Source organism: Rana temporaria, chromosome 11 (genome assembly GCF_905171775.1).
Source record: "Rana temporaria chromosome 11, aRanTem1.1, whole genome shotgun sequence".
In the NCBI taxonomy this organism is placed as follows: Eukaryota; Metazoa; Chordata; class Amphibia; order Anura; family Ranidae; genus Rana; species Rana temporaria.
The window spans coordinates 120,143,742-120,163,076 of NC_053499.1; the positions used below are offsets into that span (position 1 = coordinate 120,143,742).

The 19,335-nt window shown below is 44.7% G+C and overlaps 1 protein-coding gene across 2 annotated transcripts in view; it reads left to right on the forward strand.

Moving 5' to 3' along the window:
• LOC120917567 (ribosomal protein S6 kinase alpha-5-like) overlaps positions 1-19,335 on the forward strand; it is a 90,027-nt gene that overhangs the window by 25,523 nt on the left and 45,169 nt on the right. For both annotated transcript variants that reach the window (XM_040328967.1, XM_040328968.1), the window contains exons 4-12: positions 1,610-1,725; positions 1,842-1,949; positions 3,472-3,552; positions 3,642-3,745; positions 3,916-4,060; positions 4,145-4,306; positions 9,310-9,426; positions 9,825-9,958; positions 14,112-14,205. In XM_040328967.1, coding sequence (XP_040184901.1) covers positions 1,610-1,725; positions 1,842-1,949; positions 3,472-3,552; positions 3,642-3,745; positions 3,916-4,060; positions 4,145-4,306; positions 9,310-9,426; positions 9,825-9,958; positions 14,112-14,205 — 1,061 coding nt within the window. The remainder of the gene's footprint in view (positions 1-1,609; positions 1,726-1,841; positions 1,950-3,471; positions 3,553-3,641; positions 3,746-3,915; positions 4,061-4,144; positions 4,307-9,309; positions 9,427-9,824; positions 9,959-14,111; positions 14,206-19,335) is intronic.

A 19,335-nucleotide genomic window follows, 5' to 3' on the forward strand; every position in this document is an offset into this window, starting at 1 on the left:
CCACTTAGCATGAGAGCCGTTCAGAGAATGCCTTGCAGTTTCCACAATAAAATGCAAAGCGATCTCTGATTGGTGAAGTGGTTATGTCATGTTCTGCTTCTCATCTAATCAGATAACGCCTTGTATTCATTGATAAAATAACAACGCAATCTCAGAGGCTGGGTTCACACTCATGTGGTGCGGAAACCACATTGATTCCTGTGCGATTCCCGCACCGCATCCAAATCGCAAGCAAGTCACACTATGCTCTGCGAACCATTGCAGGGGTCGATATAAAGATAATGATACCCCCAAATCGGTTCACAGAACGCAGTGTGAACTATGGAATCCGATGAAATCGGATCGCATGGATCTGAACACCCATGCGATCCGATTCCAGTGCAGACAAAAAAAAAGGGTCCTACGCTTTTTTGGTGCAGATCCAGTGCGAATTGAGACATACATAATGTATAGCTCAATTTGCACCATACTGAATTTGCATGTCATTTGTACAGGAATCCGGTGCGATTCCTGTACAAATGACATGCGATGCTGTAGACCGCAGTAGTGTGAACCCATGCAGAGAGAGCGACCCCGTGTTCACTATATACTGAGCAGCTACCCTTCTGCATAGTAGCCACATGGGGTCACCCACTTGGCACAGGACCTTGAGAATAGCAAGGATCACTGTAGTAGTGGCAGCAACCACAGTTATTGTCTGCTTCCATAGGGATTGGTCAGGTATAGAATATGCATTCTTACTTTGGTAAGGCCCCTTTCACACTGGGGCAGTATGTGCAGTGGCGGTATAGCGCCGCTATTTTTAGCGGCGATATACCGTCGGAATTGCGGCGGTATTCGGCCGCTAGCAGTGCGGTATTAACCCCCGCTAGCAGCCAAAAAAGGGTTAATAGCGCCCGCAATTGCAATAGGCGCATTGCGGGCGGTATTACCGCGATGTCCCATTGTTTTCAATGGGAAGGAACGGTGAAGGAGGGTATACACACCGCTCTTCTCACCGCTCCAAAGATGCTGCTTGCAGGAGATTTTTTTTTCTCCCACCAGCGCATCGCTTCAGTGTGGAAGCCCTCAGGCTTTCACATTGAGAATACTGGGGCAGGAGTATTCAGGCGTTATTTATGCGCTTTTAGCGCTTTTTAGCGCTAAAACGCCTGAAATACGCCTCAGTGTGAAAGGGGCCTAAACGTAAAGAGTAAAGTGTCTCTTATTTTTATTCATGTGCTGGCTCAGACCCTGTAAGACAGGGTCAACAGAAGCTTCCCTGACCATAGACATTTGTATATGTAACCAGATCATATAAGAGAAATCAAGGCCATACTGCACAGCAGGAGGGTGATGCCATGCTACTCCTGCAAAGATGCCATCCCTACAACAACCCCAGCAACACGTAGAAATTTTAACAAGTCTATTAGTAATAAGTAACTTGTTTATTTTCCAGAGCCATGAATCTGTATACTAGTGCACAGTGGCTATAGGGTTTTATACCTGGCTGAAACAAGAAACACCAGTAGCCTGGTCTTAGTAATGCCAATGCGTAAAATTTAATTTGGGCATGCCAGAAATGGTAGAACATTAAGTTGTGACATATTCTGTCCTTGTATACTTGTAGACTATGTTAGTGGAGGAGAACTTTTTACTCATCTCTATCAGCGGGATAACTTTTCGGAAGACGCTGTGTGCTTTTATTCTGGAGAGGTTATTCTGGCTATTGAACACCTACACAAGGTAAGATCATGTCTACCCTGCTTTACTGCAGTTCATATGACTTCTTCTCTTTACATTGTGCTATATGGCTGGTATAATAACATGGTATGTTCTTACTCTACACTTCTCCTCTTCAGTTGGGTATTGTATACCGAGACATTAAGCTGGAGAACATCTTATTGGACAGTGATGGTCATGTGGTACTTACAGACTTTGGCTTGAGCAAGGAATTCATGGCTGAAGAGGTGAGTCATTGATTTTAGATCTTGCACCTACATTCACAAAAGAGCTATATATGTTAGGCCCTGTACACACGACCGAACATGTCTGCTGAAACTGGTCCGCAGACCAGTTTCAGCGGACAAATCCAACCGTGTGTACAGCCTAGCAGACAGGTTTCCAGCAGACAAAAGTTTTAAAGCATGCTTTAAAACTTGTCGGCTGGAAACCCGTCCTTCCGACATGTCCGCTGGTTAGTACACCTAATCAGCGGACAGAAATCTCCCGCATGCGTCGAATGGATTCGACGCATGCGTGGAAGTATTTTACTTCCTGGTTTGGTGACGTGGCGGCGTCAAGGTCACCGCCACGTCACCGCGCTGTCTGTCCGCGGGGATTTCGGTTTGATGGTGTGTACAACCATCAGACCGAAATCTCTGAGCGGACATGTCCGATGAAAACGGTCCGCGGACCGTTTTCATCGGACATGTTTGCTCGTCTGTACGAGGCCTTACATATATGTAAACAGGCATACCATAGTCACATGAATGAAGTCTTTAGATTAATTTATATTGTGGTCTTATGTAGCAGGAAATTATTGAGGCAAGCTATAGGTGGGCACATAATTTACGTATGTAAACTGCAGAAGAAAAAGAATTCAAGAAAATTAGGGGTCTAGAATCAGCTGGCTGTAAAAGTCCCAAACACCTTGGCAGATGCTGACTTAGACCCCTTTCACACTGGGGCGCTTTGCAGGCGCTATAACGCTAATAATAGCGCCTACAAAGCGCCCTGAAAGAGCCGCTGCTGTCTCTCCAATGTGAAAGCCCAGAGGGCTTTCACACTGGAGTGTTGTGCTAGCAGGATGGTATAAAAAGTCCTGCTAGCAGCATCTTTGGAGTGGTGAAGGAGCGGTGTGTATACCACTCCTGCCCATTGAAATGAATGGGCACTGCGGCTATACCGCCGGCAAAGCGCCTCTGTTTCGGCGCTTTGCAGTGGTTTTAACCCTTTCTCGGCCGGTAGCAGGAGTAAAAGTGCCCCGCTAGCGGTCAAATAGTGTCGCGAAATTGACGCTAACGTATCACTTTACCGCCGACGCACCAACCGCCCCATTGTAAAAGGGGCCTTACTATTAAACTATCGTTGTCCTCATCACTGCTCACGAGCAAACCTGTGTCCTCCTCTATCCCATGAACAATCGTGGCAGATGCTGCCCTTCAGACTGTGTATTAATTCAGCAGAATATGAGTTCTTTCTCTTCTCATTTAAATATATGGAAGAATGAGGCAGAGCCGTGACTCACATTCAATTTAAAACATTGTAATGCACTTTAAACGTTGGCAGTTCATTCAGTACTGCAAAATACCAATACAGATTCTACACAACTCTGAGTAATGTACTGCAAGTTCACTCTTGTAGATAAATGCACTGAAATATTACTTACCATCATTAATTAATTCCTTATGCAATGTGTAAATGTTCTTTTCAGTATGTGTAATGTTGATTACATGTTATGACTGTACTCCTGTGTTTTTCTGTGTGCAGTGTGAACGCACATATTCTTTCTGCGGCACAACTGAATATATGGCACCAGAAATAATCAGAGGGCAGGGAGGTCATGGCAAGGTGAGTCATTACAAAAATCAACTCATTAAAAAAAGCTATATTCCCTGAAATGAGTGTGTCATATTTATATTTTGTCTGTTCTAATACAGTCAGTGGACTGGTGGAGTCTGGGAATCCTCATTTATGAACTGCTAACAGGAGCATCTCCATTTACACTGGAGGGGGAAAAGAACTCACAGAGTGAAGTGTCTAAGTGAGTGAATTAAATCAGTAAGAAAATAATAAGGGTGTGGTGGGGAAGAGTTTATTAAGGAAGGGTTTGGTAGATTTCTGAAAATATGGATACATGTATTTTCCCTTGAGAGTAAAAGACTGAAGTATGGCTAACAATACTGCATGACACGAGAACCATGTTTATCACAGACGGATCCTAAAGATGGAGCCCTCGTATTCCTCATCTTTAAGTTTGGAGGCTCGAGATCTTCTGCAAAAGTTGCTCCGCAAGGATCCAAAAAAACGACTCGGAGCAGAGGGTGCTTTCCAAATTAAGGAACACCGATTCTACAAGGTGAGGAGACACTGTCCAATGTTTTAAAGGGATTATTCTTGTGTGAAGCATGGTCTGTAACCTGTTTTTTTCTCTATAATATAGGGTCTGGACTGGGAAGCTCTGGCTCTGCGGAAAGTCAATCCTCCATTCCGCCCGTCTATACGCAGCGAAACGGATGTCAGCAATTTTTCAGATGAATTTACAAGTTTAGACCCTGTGTACTCTCCAGCAGCAACTCCACCTTCTGGGGCGCGTATATTCAAGGTCTGTCCAATTCTAGTTCTATACGTTCAGAATTATGACATTTATGCAAATTGTGTCCTTTTTACTCTTTAAAGGGGTTGTAAAGGTACAATTTTTTTCCCTAAATAGCTTCCTTTACATTAGTGCAGTCCTCCTTCACTTACCTCATCCTTCCATTTTGCTTTTAAATGTCCTTATTTCTTCTGAGAAATCCTCACTTCCTGTTCTTCTGTCTGTAACTCCACACAGTAATGCGAGGCTTTCTCCCTGGTGTGGAGTGTCATGCTCACCCCCTCCCTTGGACTACAGGAGAGTCAGGATGCTCTCTGCATTGCAGATAGAGAAAGGAGCTGTGTGTTAGTGGGCGTCCTAACTCTCCTGTAGTCCAAGGAAGGGGGCGAGCACGACACTCCTTGCCAGGGAGAAAGCCTCACATTACTGTGTGGAGTTACAGACAGAAGAACAGGAAGTGAGGGTTTCTCAGAAGAAATAAGGACATTTAAAAGCAAAATGGAAGGATGAGGTAAGTGAAGGAGGACTGCACTAAGGTAAAGGAAGCTATTTAGGAAAAAAAAATTGTACCTTTACAACCCCTTTAAACATATATTTCTCCTACGTATAACCCTCTGTGTGAGAAGAACAACTTTCATGCTGCTGCTTTATGACTAATGCCCCATACACACGATCGGAATTTCTGATGGAAAAAGTACGATGGACTTTTTCCATCGGAAATTCCGACCGTGTGTATGCCTTATCGGAGTAATTCCGATGAATTCCATCAGAGTTTAGATAGAGAAGATGTTCTCTTTTACTCCGTCGGAATTCCAATGTGAGTTTGGTCGCACAAAGTTACGATCGTGTGTACGGGGCTTAATGAGTTTTTTTAATTGTGCCAAACGCATTGTGAAGCACACTTCCTCATGCCTGTCACCCCTCTATATGGCTATGACCATATTTTCATATTTCCAGTGATTTAGTTGCAAATTATGAAAAGAACAGTATCCAGCATTTCTGAGTAAAAGGGTTAAAGCCCAACTCAAGGAAAAAATTTATCCTGCAGTGCCATCAATTTACTAGCACCTTATCGCACCAACACATTCAAGTACAAAGCTTATTTTGTGTCACATATTACTTGAAAAAAAAAATGAATGTTATTTATTTATGTATTGCATGTGAACTAGTTAGTCTTGATTATATCTTTAATCACGTTTAACCACTTGACCTCCGGAAGATTTTCCCCCTTCATGACCAGGCCATTTTTTGCGATACAGCAATGCGTTACTTTAAGGCTCCATTCACACCTAGGCGTTTTCACGCCCGACCCCCGCCGCTATTGCAGCCTGCAATACGCTGGAAGGGTGATTTAACATTGTCGGCTATGGAGATGGTTCACATCTCCACGCCGAAACGCCTGAAGCTCAAAACAAGTCCCTGACCCTTTTTTTTCAGGCGTCTTCGGCGTTCGGCCATATTACACAATGTGTAATCACCCCTCCAGCGAAAATCGCTGTAAAAAACGCTGCGTTTTTTGTCGCAGCAAATCGTGGTAAAAAACGCCACAATTTGTCACGGCACATCGCGGTAAAAAACGCCGCAAATCGCCTACGCCTAGGTGTGAATGCAGCCTAACTGACAATTGAGCTTTCTTTTGGTGGTATTTGATCACCACTGCATTTTTTATTTTTTGCTCTATAAACAAGAAAAGACCGACAATTTTGAAAAAAATAAACACAATAGGGGTTATTTATGAAAGGCAAATCCACTTTGAACTACAAGTGCACTGCAAGGGGGACATGCAAGGAAAATATAAAACAGCATTTTTGCTTGCACATGATTGGATGGTAAAGTCAGCAGAGCGTCCCCTAATTTCAGAGCTTACCCTCAGATGTACAGCGATCTACAGAAATTGCACTTTCAAGTGAACTTGCAGTTTAAAAAAAATCTAATTTCTTCATAAATTTAGACCAATTTGTATTCTGCTACATGTTTTTGATTAACAAAAATCCCAATAAGCGTATATATATGTTTGCAGAATGTTATAGCATCTACAAACTATGTGATATATTTATGGAATTTTTTCTATTTGACATTTTTTCTTATGCAAGTAATGGCAGTGATCAGCGCCTTATAGCGGGACTGCGATATTACGTCAGACAATCGGACACCAACTGAATTTTTGTTACACTTTTTGGGAACCAATGACACTAATACAGTAGTAATTGCTGAAAATATGCACTGTCACTGTACTAATGACACTGGCTGGGAAAGGGTAAACATCTCGGGCGATCAAAGGGTTAACTGTGTGCCTAGCCAATGTTCACATATGTTGTGTGTCCGGTGAGGTGCTTTTACTAAAGGAAGTAATGGATTTTGCTCTCTGTCAGAACTGAAATCTGCCTTGCTTACATAGGCAGATCTCAGCTCTCTGTGTATTTCCAAGAGCAGGAGCTGCCTGCCGGCGGCAAGTGCAGAATCACATATACAGTACTTTGTGTGTGTATATGTGTGTGTGTGTGTGCGGTGGCAGCCTCTAAAAACAGAGGGATGCTGGAGCTACGGGGGGGGGTGTGATGTCCGTGGTCAAGTCTGGCAGCTTCTAATCTAATGCCACAAGCAATGTACATATTTTCTGAGAGTCACATGTAACTAGCAAGCCACTGGTAATTCACTGGTATAGACTGTCAGCTTAATAGTATCCAGGCATGCATGTGACAGTGAAGTGACCTTTATCAGTTACATCTCTGGGTTTAATTACAGTATGACTGTGTTGGTATTGTATTTGCCAAATTAACCACTTCAGCTCCCAAAGGTTTTACCCCCTTAATGACCAGGCCATTTTTTGCAATAAGGCACTGAGTTACTTTAACTGACAATTGCGCGGTCGTGCGTTGCTACCCAAATAAAATTGATGTCCTTTTTTTCCCAAAAATCTTTTGGTTGTATGTATTTGATCACCTCTGCCATTTTTATTTTTTATGCTATAAACAAAAATAGACAGACAATTTTGAAAATATATATATATATATATATATATATATATATATATATATATATATATATATATATATTTTGCTTTCTGTTATAAAACACATCCAATAAAATTTTGAAAAAAATCAAATTTCTAGATCAGTTTAGGACAATATGTATTCTGCTACATGTCTTTGGTAAAAAAAATCACAATAAGCGTATATTGATCGGTTTGCCCAAAAGTTATATAGGTGGATTCAGGTAGGCGGGCGCATAGTTGCGGCGGCGTAGCGTATGGCATTTACACTACGCCGCCGTAAGTTAGCGAGGCAAGTACATGATTCACAAAGTACTTGCCTGCTAAGTTACGGCAACGTAGCGTAAATCGGGCGGGCGTAAGCATGCATAATTCAAATTCGGCTGAGGGGGCGTGTTTTATGCTAATGTAGGGTGACCTGACGTGATTGACGTATTTTACGAACGGCGCATGCGCCGTCCGTGTACATATCCCAGTGTGCATTGTGGCAAAGTACGCCGCACGGTCCTATTGGTTTCAACGTGGACGTAAATTACGTCCAGCCCTATTCACGGACGACTTACGCAAACTACGTAACATTTTCAAATTTCGACGCGGGAACGACAACCATACTTAACATTACTATTCCAGCTATTTGATGGAATAACTTTAGGCCTGAAAGTGCGTTACGTAAACGGCGTATCTTTACTGCGTCGGGCAAGCGTACGTTCGTGAATCGGCGTATCTACTCATTTACATATTCTAGGCCGACCGCAATGGAAGCGCCACCTAGCGGTCAGCCTAAAAAGTACACTTTAGGATACGACGGTGTAAGACAATTACGCCGCTCGTATCTGAGCCTAATTTAAGCGTATCTGGTTTCCAGAATACGCTTAAATTAGCGTCGGCGCAGATTCAGACTTAGGCTGGCGTATCTACTGATACGCCAGCATAAGTCTATCTGAATCCACCTAATAGTGTCTACAAACGTAGCGTCTATAGGATATTTTTATGAAATTTGTATTTATTTATTTTTACTAGTAATGGCGACAATCCGTGACTTATAGCAGGCATGCGACATTGCGGAGGACAAATCAGACACAGAAGCTTCGTACACATGTACGGGTTTCCCGGCGGACTTTTTACCACGGGGAGAACGGAGAACCTGCTCGGTAACTTTTTCCCCTATACACGACAGGGTTTCCCGACAGGAAAACTGCCATGAGAGCTTTGGTCGGGAATCCCGCCCATGTGTATGCTCCATCGTTTGCCCATAGGAAAACTGCCAGCTTAAAAACTGCCAGGAATTTCCGGCGGGAAAAAAGAGAGCTGGTTCTCTTTTCCTGTTGGGAAAACTGCGATGGAATATACACACGGCAAGTTTTCCTGGCTAAAAGCTCTCATGTGAGTTTTCCCAACGCGAAACCCGTACGTGTGTACGAGACTAGAGTAACGCTTTTTGGGGACCAGTGACACCAATACAGTGATCAGTACTAAAAAATATGCACTATCACTGTACTAATGACACTGGCAGGGAAGGGGTTAACATCAGGGGCGATCAAAGGGTTAAATGTGAGTGCTTCCTAACTATGTAGGGGTGCTTGTACTGTGGGAAGACAGAGATCTGTGTTCCTGGTTAGCAGAAACACAGGATCTCTGCCTTTTCTTATCACAGAGCGGCGATCTGCCTTGTTTACATAGGCAGACCGCCGTTCTACCTCTGTCGATTGATCGGCAGGTTTGCCCTACCCGCAGATTGGCTCCCGCTGTGTCGCAGACCCGAAAGTGCAGAATCGTGTACCTGTAATCACTTCTGCCTGTAGGAGCCGCTGCCCAGCAGTTTATGTACATGGGGCGGTCAGCAAGCAGTTAAGTATGCTATTATGGAGATATGTTCAGTTAGTTAAAACCTCAGAATAACTACCCTATATAGCTTACACTATTTGTTTTTCAGCAAAGAAATAATGTCTTACAAAAACTGTATGTTTTCTTTCAGCACAAATGTAGGCTCCATCTCCTAACTTTGCTTTGTATGTTTTAGGGTTACTCCTTTGTAGCTCCATCTGTTCTGTTTGGTGTAAATGCAGCAATGACAGACATGCCTGCCCCATCTGCTGACAAGCCTTCAAGCCCCACGCTATCTTTGAGTGCTATGAAGGTAAATACATAAAAATACATTGTTTTTTGAGTTTTAGCACATAGACAATACAAAAGCATACAACATAAGTTTTAAGCAAAAAACCCTTACAGGGGCTGTAAATAATAAATATTAAATTAAGGCAAAAAAAACGTCACGGGCATCACTTAACCAGACAACTATGCGTGGCTCGCACTAAAAGGAAACAGATGACTCCAGAGGGTAAGAGTGATCCCTTTACAATGTCAACCTGTAACTCAAACTAAGTACTTGCTCAGCCAGTAAATACATACATTTAATGACAACGTGACCTTTATTTTGTTATCGGTTGACATTACCATGCTTTCACCATCCCCCCTTTTTCTGAAGCTGCACTTTATTGTTCTTTGTAGACTTATTATACCTATTTTCACCCCCAGGACTCTCCATTCTTCCAGCAGTATGAAATGGATCTTCAGGAGTCAGCTCTGGGGTCTGGAAGTTTCTCTGTGTGCAGGAAATGTCGCCATCGCCAGAGCAAGAAGGAATATGCTGTGAAAATCCTTAGCAAGAGGTGAGCTGTGCTGCTTGCCTTATAGAAAAGTACAAATTGCACAATTCTTGTTCCTTTCAAGGCGTTTTTTGTTTATCTGTGATGACTTTGAGAGGTGTATTAAGAAAAGGTTCAGAGTTCACCTTGGCCCCAAGTTGCCTTTTGCAGGGTTGCCAACAGGGGTCAAGTCCTGGGGAAAAAAGTGTGGGAACTCCCACCCAAGATCCACTTCCCCACCAAAAAAAAAAAAGTATACGCTCATATGCATATATATTTCACAATAAATACAGTGCAAGATTTATTTAAGTGCCTGTTTACAAAAACAAAATAAGTTAACTTGTCAAACTAACAGAATAATCACACATACCTCGGGGTACTCGGTACTGGTCTCAGGGTGCTGTACCCCCCCATGTCCACCTCTGTACATCCCCATGTCCACCTCTGGGTTCATCTCTGTACCCCCCATGTCCACCTCTTTACCCCCTCATGTCCACCTCTGTACTCCCCATGTCCACCTCTGTACCCCCTCATGTCCACCTTTGTACCCCCCATGTAAACCTCTGTACCCCCCCATGTCCACCTCTGTACCCCCTCCACCCCTGTTCCCCCCCATGTCCACCTCTACCCTGTTCACCTCTGTACCCCCCATGTCCACCTCTGTCCACCTCTTTACCCCCTCATGTCCACCTCTGTACCCCCTCATGTCCACCTCTGTACCCCCTCATGTCCACCTCTACCCCCGTCCACCTCTGTGTTCACCTCTGTACCCCCCATGTCCACCTCTGTCCCCCCATGTCCACCACTGTTCCCCCTCATGTCCACCTCTGTACCCCCTCATGTCCACCTCTACCCCCGTCCAGCTCTGTACCCCCTCCACCTCTGTTCCCCCCCGTCCACCTGTGTTCACCTCTGTACCCCCCATGTCCACCTCTGTACCCCTGTGCACCTCTGTGTTCACCTCTGTACCCCCCCCATGTCTACCTCTGTACCCCCTCATGTCCACATCTGTGTTCACCTCTGTACCCCCCCATGTCCACCTCTGTACCCCCTCCACCCCTGTCCCCCCCCATGTCCACCTCTATACCCCCTCATGTCCACCTCTACCCCTGTCCACCTCTGTGTTCACCTCTGTACCCCCCCCTCCCATGTCCACCTCTGTACCCCCTCATGTCCACCTCTACACCCGTCCACCTCTCTACCCCCGTCCACCTCTGTGTTCACCTCTGTACCCCCTCCCCTCCCATGTCCACCTCGGTACCCCCCCATGTACACCTCTGTACCCCCCATGTCCACCTCTGTACCCCCCATGTCCACCTCTGTACCCCCATGTCCATCTCTGTACCCCCCATGTCCAACTCTGTACCCCCTCCACGTCAACCTCTGTAACCCCCCCATGTCCACCTCTGTACCCCCCCCCCCCCCATGTGCTCTGTGTTAGTTCCTACCTTTGCACTTTCTGATGAAGAGGCCTCTGTAGCCTTGAAACGCGTCAGCCGGCAGTGACACACCTCTTCCCCCCCCATCCGGGATTGTGGCTCGAGGGGTATTCATCATTATACCGTTGTTGACAAGCCTTTTACACTATCTCGTTTGTGAGTAGTTTTATTTTTCCTTATTTATTTATTAAACTGTCAAACGGTAATACACTAGGCTGGTGCGCCTTTCTTTTTCTTCACTTCACCCAAGAGTTGGAGGAATCACCCCTGGCTTTAAGCTGACAAAAAAGTGCTAACTAAGAGCACTCAATATCAGGATAGGGAATTCCTTAAGCATCCTAACCTATTCAAGAACCTGCACACAGAATATGCTGCCCACCTCTGCTGATCTCCCAGTAACCTCATACATGAGCTGCCCACTGTGAGTTAGGTTTCCAGCATACTAGCACAATGCCAGTGATTGCTGTTCCTGCAGCAGCTTGGTCGATTGTTGCCTGGCCGCATAGTGGTAAGCTGAGAGCCAGGGCTTCCACAACACAAAGTGGTGGTTAGAAGGATGCTGAACCCCCAGATAACTGGGGGTAAGAGTACTGTCTTCCACCTAGAAGAAAAAAGCTGGTATACCCATTAGTAGGTCTACTACCTCTGAGATTAGGGAATATTTTTTTGTTCCTCCCAATCTTCCAGTGATAAGTCTGAGACAGGAACCTACTTTTGCATGAAGACGTGGCATTTCAAACCAGTCAAGACTGGAGCCAAGGGCTCTGCATGGAAATGGGGTGCCCTCACTTCTCAAAGTGGGGGGAAGTCTCTTGTTCTTCTCAGCTTTCTGGTCCCAGAAGATCTCAGAAGCTTGGGTTCAGAGTGTTGTTTCCATGGGCTACAAATTTCACACTTTACCACCTGTCTGCTTCAAGCTCTCCAACAGGTCTCCATCCCCATCACAGAATGCGGATCTGCTTTCAGTTGTCCAACTGCTTTCAAGCCAGGAGCCCATTAACCCTATACCACCATGAGAATGCTTTCAAGCTTTCTTCTGAAACCTCTTTAAGGTTCCAAAACCAAATGGAGAAATTTGTCCCATTCTAAAAGGTCAGTCATTACCTCCCTCCTTTCAGGGGACTTTCTGGCCACAATAGACATCTGGGATGCCTATCTTCCCATTTCAATCTCATCAACACTATCTAAACTTTGCAGTGGGCGATCAGCATTTCCAGTTTGTCACCTTTCCATTGGCCTCTGCATAGCTCCCAGGTCACAATGATGCTTTCCCTAGTTTTGGTTTGGATCTGTCCTTAAGAGGATCCACATTATGGGGTACCTGGACAATCTCCTTTCAAAGTATTGGTGCTCCCTATCAGCCAATATCTAACAGGAGAGAGTACAGGTTCTGCAGAGCTTTGGTTTGATCCATTTTCAGAAATCATTGCTGGACCCATCTCACGGATTGTAGTACCTTGTACCTTGGTCTGACTGTGGACACCAAATTTTCCAGAACAGAACATGCCAGGATCCTTTGTGCATTTATGCATGCATGAGTGTCTTTAGTCCAATGGTATGCTCCTTGGAGGGCAGTCTCATATTCCCAGTTTTATTCCAGACCGCTCCCGAGTCAACATTCTGGCCACATGGGATACATAGACTGCCTGATGCGTCTAAACCCCATAGCCAGACCCTGATCTGGTGGATTTCCAGTCCGGCACTGGAATTAGTGAAGCCCCTGCCTTTCTATTGTGAGGACCAGGGATGGTCCTCACAATAGATTTCAGCATGTTGGGCTGGAGACATACTTGTTGGAGGAGGTTGTCCTTCAAATTGACATACTGGAGCTCAGCAATTCATTTATCAATACTGCACTTCTCTGTTGTGAGGAACCTCAGCAAGAATGCAGTTGGACAGTGCCACAGCCGTGGCCTACATCAGTCATCAAGGAGGCACCAGAAGTCACACCTCTCTGAGGGAAGCTGACTTTCTTGAACAGAACTTCATGTTTTAGCCATGTCCACCTCCCTGGCATAGAAAATTGCAGGTGGACTTTCTCAGCCATCAGAATCTAAATTTGGGGGATATGGGGTCTCTCTATTGCTTGCCACAAAACTGAGTCTAGCTGGGTGTGAGAGGGTTTAAATCTCTACCTTCCTTGAAAGAAGACACTTTAAGGCGGGAGGTGCAGTGGCGGTATAGCGCCGCTATACCGTCGGAATTGCAGCGCTAGCGGTGCGGTTTTAACCCTCGCTGGCGGACGAAAAAGGGTTAATACCGCCGGCAATGCGCCCCTGCAGAGGCGCATTGCCGGCGGTATAGCCGTGGTGACCCATTGTTTTCAATGGGAAGGAGCGGTAAACACACCACTGCTCTCACCGCTCCAAAGATGCTGTTGGCAAGACTTTTAGAGCGGTCCCGCCACCGCATCGCCTCAGTGTGAAAGCACTCAGGCTTTCTCACTGAGACTGCAGGGCAGGAGTTTTTCAGGTGGTATTTAGACGCTATATTTAGCGCTAAACTGCCTAAAAAAACTCCTCAGTGTGAAAGTGGTCTAATGAGGAAAAAGTGCAACAAAGCAGAGAGGCTTTTAGAGCACGTAAATGTTTTAAATACGCCTAGATTCTAGCTAGTAAACTAACTATCAAAAGTACATAGAACAGACTAAGATGTAGAGTTCTAGTATGAATACTGTAGATAAATAAGTTGAAGTTTTTGCATTCAGTCACCTTCAGTCTGCTTCTTTTTTTTTACAGGATGGAGGCAAATACTCAGCGAGAAGTGGCAGCTCTGAAGATGTGTCAGGGACACCCTAACGTTGTGACTCTTCATGATGTCCTACATGACCAGGTATGAGTTTTTTTCTCATTAACTTTTCTTATCTATGTTTACCCATTTGTTATGTAATTGGCAAATTGACTATAGTAATGCCTTGTACACATGATCAGAATTTCCGATGGAAAAGGTCAGACGGAATTCTTTCATCGGATATTCCGTCCGTGTGTGTGCCCCATCGGACTTTTTTACGTTGGAATTTAGAAAGAAATTCCATTCGTCTGTAGGGAACTCCGATGGAGAAAAAAACATGCATGCTCAGAATCAAATCAACGCATGCTTGGAAGCATTGAACTTAATTTTTCTCGGCTTGTCGTGGTGTTGTGCGTCACTGCATTCTTGACGGTCAGAATTTTTGTGTAACAGTGTGTATGCCAGACATCTTGAACGGAATTCCGTCGAATAAAACTGTCGGGAAATTCGATCATGTGTACAAGGCATTAGAGCAGAGGTGGGCAAACTACGGCCCGCGGGCCGTATACGGCCCGGCGGACCTTTTAATCCGGCCCCCGGGTGGATCGCTAGAAATCTGAATTTGAAGTCTGAATTTGCACCCGAAAGAATTGCGGGTGTTAGCCGCACCTCTTTCCCGCCCCCCCCGCTGGTGCAGCCGAAGAAACCCGTGGGTGTTAGCCGCGCCTCCTTTCCCCCTCCCCCGCTGATTCAGCCGAAGAAGCCATTGGAGCTGGCCACGCTTCCTTTCCCGCCCCCCGCTGACGGCATTCCCAGCCGCCCGTCACCACGTGGAGTGAGTGTCCCCGAATTCAAAAAAGTCCCCCAATTCCCGCCAAGTAATGACCCGGTCCCGACTCCTCACCTCACACTGTGCACACTGCACAGGCTGCTGTAGGAGACCCGAGACGGCCGAGGACTGCAGGCAGCAAAACACTGACAGGACAGAGATTTCATCATCATCATCATCAGGTACTTGCTTGTGGGGATGCTGGCAGCAATTGATGGCACACTGGCAGCAATTGATGGCACACTGGTGGCACACTGACAGCAATTGATGGCACACTGGCAGCAATTGATGGCACACTGGTGGCACACTGGCAGCAATTGATGGCACATTGGCACCAATTGATGGCACACTGGCAGCAATTGATGGCACACTGGTGGCACACTGGCAGCAATTGATGGCACACTGGCAGCAATTGATGGCACACTGGTGGCACACTGGCAGCAATTGATGGCACACTGGCAGCAATTGATGGCACACTGGCAGCAATTGATGGCACACTGGTGGCACACTGGCAGCAATTGATGGCACACTGGCAGCAATTGATGGCACAATGGCAGCAATTGATGGCACACTGGTGGCACACTGGCAGCAATTGATGGCACACTGGCAGCAATTGATGGCACACTGGCAGCAATTGATGGCACACTGGTGGCACACTGACAGCAATTGATGGCACACTGGCAGCAATTGATGGCACACTGGCAGCAATTGATGGCACACTGGTTTATGTATGTCTTAGTGATTGATTAACATCACAACTTCATTGATTTGAAATTGATACCCTTATTTTTTGTATGATTTTTGCTTTTGCTCATCACTGCCACACACATGCAGCCATGCATTGCACGTGTGTGGCAGTAATGAGCAAAACTAAAAATCATACAAAAAAAAAAGCTATCAATGAAGTTGTGATGTGAATCAATCACTAAGACAATAAGACATACATAAACCATAATTTATGACACGGCATACATTGTCGTTTGGCAGGACTTTATGGGGACAATGTCTGCAGTCTCTGATCCTCTCTAGTATCATGTCTGCAGTCTCTGATCCTCTCTGGTATCATGTCCGCAGTCTCTGATCCTCTCTGGAAATTTTCACTAATATGAGTCACAAATAGTGAAAAATGTTCATTGTTTTGGGAAATTTTGTTTAATAAATTAAATTTTTTTTCTTGTAAGGCAACCTCACTTTTTCATTGTTTAACTATAACAAGTACTCGTACCAGTTGTCCAACAATGATATTTACTGCTTTTTATAAAGAAATACAATTGATTTTATGCAGTATTGAGTTTAGCCTTTTGGCCCGGCCCTCCAAAATATTTTTAGTTTCTCATGTGGCCCCATCGAAAAAATAATTGCCCACCCCTGCATTAGAGTCTCCACCTGAGGCAGATGCTGTTGTTTCCATAAAACATTAAATGCAATATGGATGTTAGATGTGGGCACACATGCTACAATATCCTGTTTTTCGGAGTATATATATTTAGGTAGTTAGCAGACACCTTAGAAAAAATCACATTTCAAAAACAATTGCCTAGAAAAAAAAAACAATCCTTAAAATGTAAGTTCACCTTTACAGTTAATCTATAAGGTGATCTTACACTAGACCTCCCCATCACTTGTACCAGTGTCTCGCGATTCCCCACTATCAAACACTGGGGTGCTGCCTCACCAGTGCGGGGATTTGAAATCTTAATCTCATATCCATACCTTTCAGCATGTATGGATAGGAGGCATTGTAATTGGTCAGCACCATCGCATGGATGGCACTGCTCAGGGCTTGACAAACTGCAGATGGCGACAGAAATTTTGTCCTGGTGCCTGGGGTGCTGTCCGAATTCTCGCCACACCCCGCATGTGCCCCCCCCCCCCCCCGCTATGTATTCTCTGTATCTGTGGGTGCCTGGGTAGAGAGTCCACTCTCCTCCACTTCTAGTTGTTGGTCCCCATTCACAGTTTCCCTGGCCATCAAGCCCAACCCCGAAAAATGTAATGCAGTGCAATTTGGGTAATTTATTGCGTTTTTGTGATCCCTAAAATTAACTTTTAATGTGTTTTTTTTTTTTTTTACTGAAAACTGGTGAAGCGGTGTACAGGTGCCTGACAGCGGGGGATCGCTGAACTCTGGTACAGCGGGATCAGATAGGAATAGGGTCCAGTGTAAGTTCACCTTACAAATTTTCTGGTAAAGCGGAAATTTGGGAAAGGGGGGGAGGGAACATTGAGACCCATCTTCTTGCTCCCAATTTTAAGATTTTCTGTAAAGGTGAACTTGCCCTTTAAGAATCTCCCTAGACAGAAAAAATTCTCATGTAGACCAGTAGAAGATAGGGCATCTGTCTATTGCTATATATCTGTCTATTGCTAGATTTTTTTATAAGGCATCTATCTAAATAAATATTTAGTGCATCTCTGCAATATTGTACCCCCTTTCATCCCCTTAAAAACATTGCAAATATGGAAATCTGATCTGCCAGAAATCCAGAAATGTAAGTAAAGTAAATGCACTGAAATGCAAAGCAGTGATTCCCAGTTCTCTCTTCCTGTACTGCAGAATATCTCTCTCATCTCTATAATATAAAGTGGGTATGTTCTGTAGTCAAGGGCAGCAAGATGCTATTGCTGTTATGATTATATCAAGTAACACTGTGGAAGTAACTTAATTATAGCTATCACTATGAAGGTATTGTTTTTTATGCTGCTAGAACAAAATCCGCTCCCTAGATTAAACCACAGGGAAAGCATATGTTTTCACCAATATTTGAGCCATGGTGTTCCAAGAGGATGTCACAGCATTGGTAACAATTTTTAAAGGTAAATACATTTCCGTTCTCTTCCATTGAAGGACACAGGAACTCTTTAACCTTTGGTTTATACTGCTGCCTACAGGAGGACTGAGCTCTGGCAAAACTATAAACTGTAGGCCAGTCCAAACTAACTCTTCCTATTACCACCGTGCCTCATTTTTTGCTAGTGTCCAAGGAGGATGGGCATTTTTTTTAACTCTGCTGTTAAAAGACTAACCTATTTTTTGCTGGCATTTAAAAAAATGTTTTTAACATTTTTTTCTTCAGTTAAGACTCTTTCCTACATCACTGCCAGAGCTGGCCTCCACAATTGCAACATTACAGTATGGCCATTCTCAGCCTAGTTTTTGTAGTGCCATGTCTGTACATTTGTTGGACTCGACATTGCAAGGCTAGCCTGGAAGTGACTGAGTTTGTGTAGGGTAATTTTCAGACTCCAGTCTGTAAGTTAGTTGCAGAGACTTTTTTTAGGTCCATTGGCATTGCCTCAGCACTTGCAGAGGAGACACGTGGAACTTCAATCTTCAGATTGTTCCTGGTGCCCACCTACAGTGACCTTGGTTGCCTTAGGCCATCCAAACTTTACCTGCTACCAGATGTCTGGGACTAGTGAGTACCTTTCCATGTACCCTGAGATTAAGTTGCCTTACCACAAAGCAGGCGCAACATGTCTGTTTCTAGACACAGAGGGGACAATTCCACTACAACAGGTAACCTCAGCTCACACTCCACTAATGGAGTCCATGACTTTAATTTGTGAAACCATGGCAGAATAGTCTAAATCGCGTAAAATACATTTTTCATCTGTGCCAGTCGATTCTTCACTGATAGAGCATGTGGAGCATTTAGCTGTAACTTTACTCTACAGCTGTAATGGCCTGTAAGAAACATTGTGGCGTGTCTCTTAAAAGCGGTAGTTAACCCTGCTTGGTCATTTTTACCTACAGGTAAGCCTATAATAGTGCATGCTTGTAGGTAAAATGAATATCTCCTAAACTAGAAATTCACCCTAAATGCAGTTAGTTACGTTACTGGTGCATGCGCTTTGTGCCTGAACCGAGGGCTCACCACATAGCCGGAGCGCGCAAATCTGGAAAAAAGACCATGGAACATGTCAGCCCTCTCACAGCCCAGCGCTTTTTTTTTTAAACATCCATGGTTTACAACCGCTTTAATTGGTCTTTAATTGGTCTTTAATCAGTACACATACATAGAGCACTCTGGTTTTGTGCCGCTCTGTGGACCCTGTGGCCGCGTACACACGGTCGTTCCAAACCGATAAGAATGGTCCGACGGGCCATTTCCATCGGTTCACCGCTGAAGTGGCCTGATGGTCTGATGTGCGTACACACCATCGTTCCAAAAACCGATCGGGTCAGAACGCGGTGACGTCAAACACACAACGTGCTGAATAAAACAAAGTTCAATGCTTCCAAGCATGCGTCGACTTGATTCTGAGCATGCACGGGTTTTGAACCGATGCTTTCTGTACTAACCATCGGTTTGGACCGATTGGGCAGCGGGCCATCGGTTCGATTTTAAAGCATGTTTTAAAATTTTGGACCGAAGGACAACAGACCGATGGGCTATACA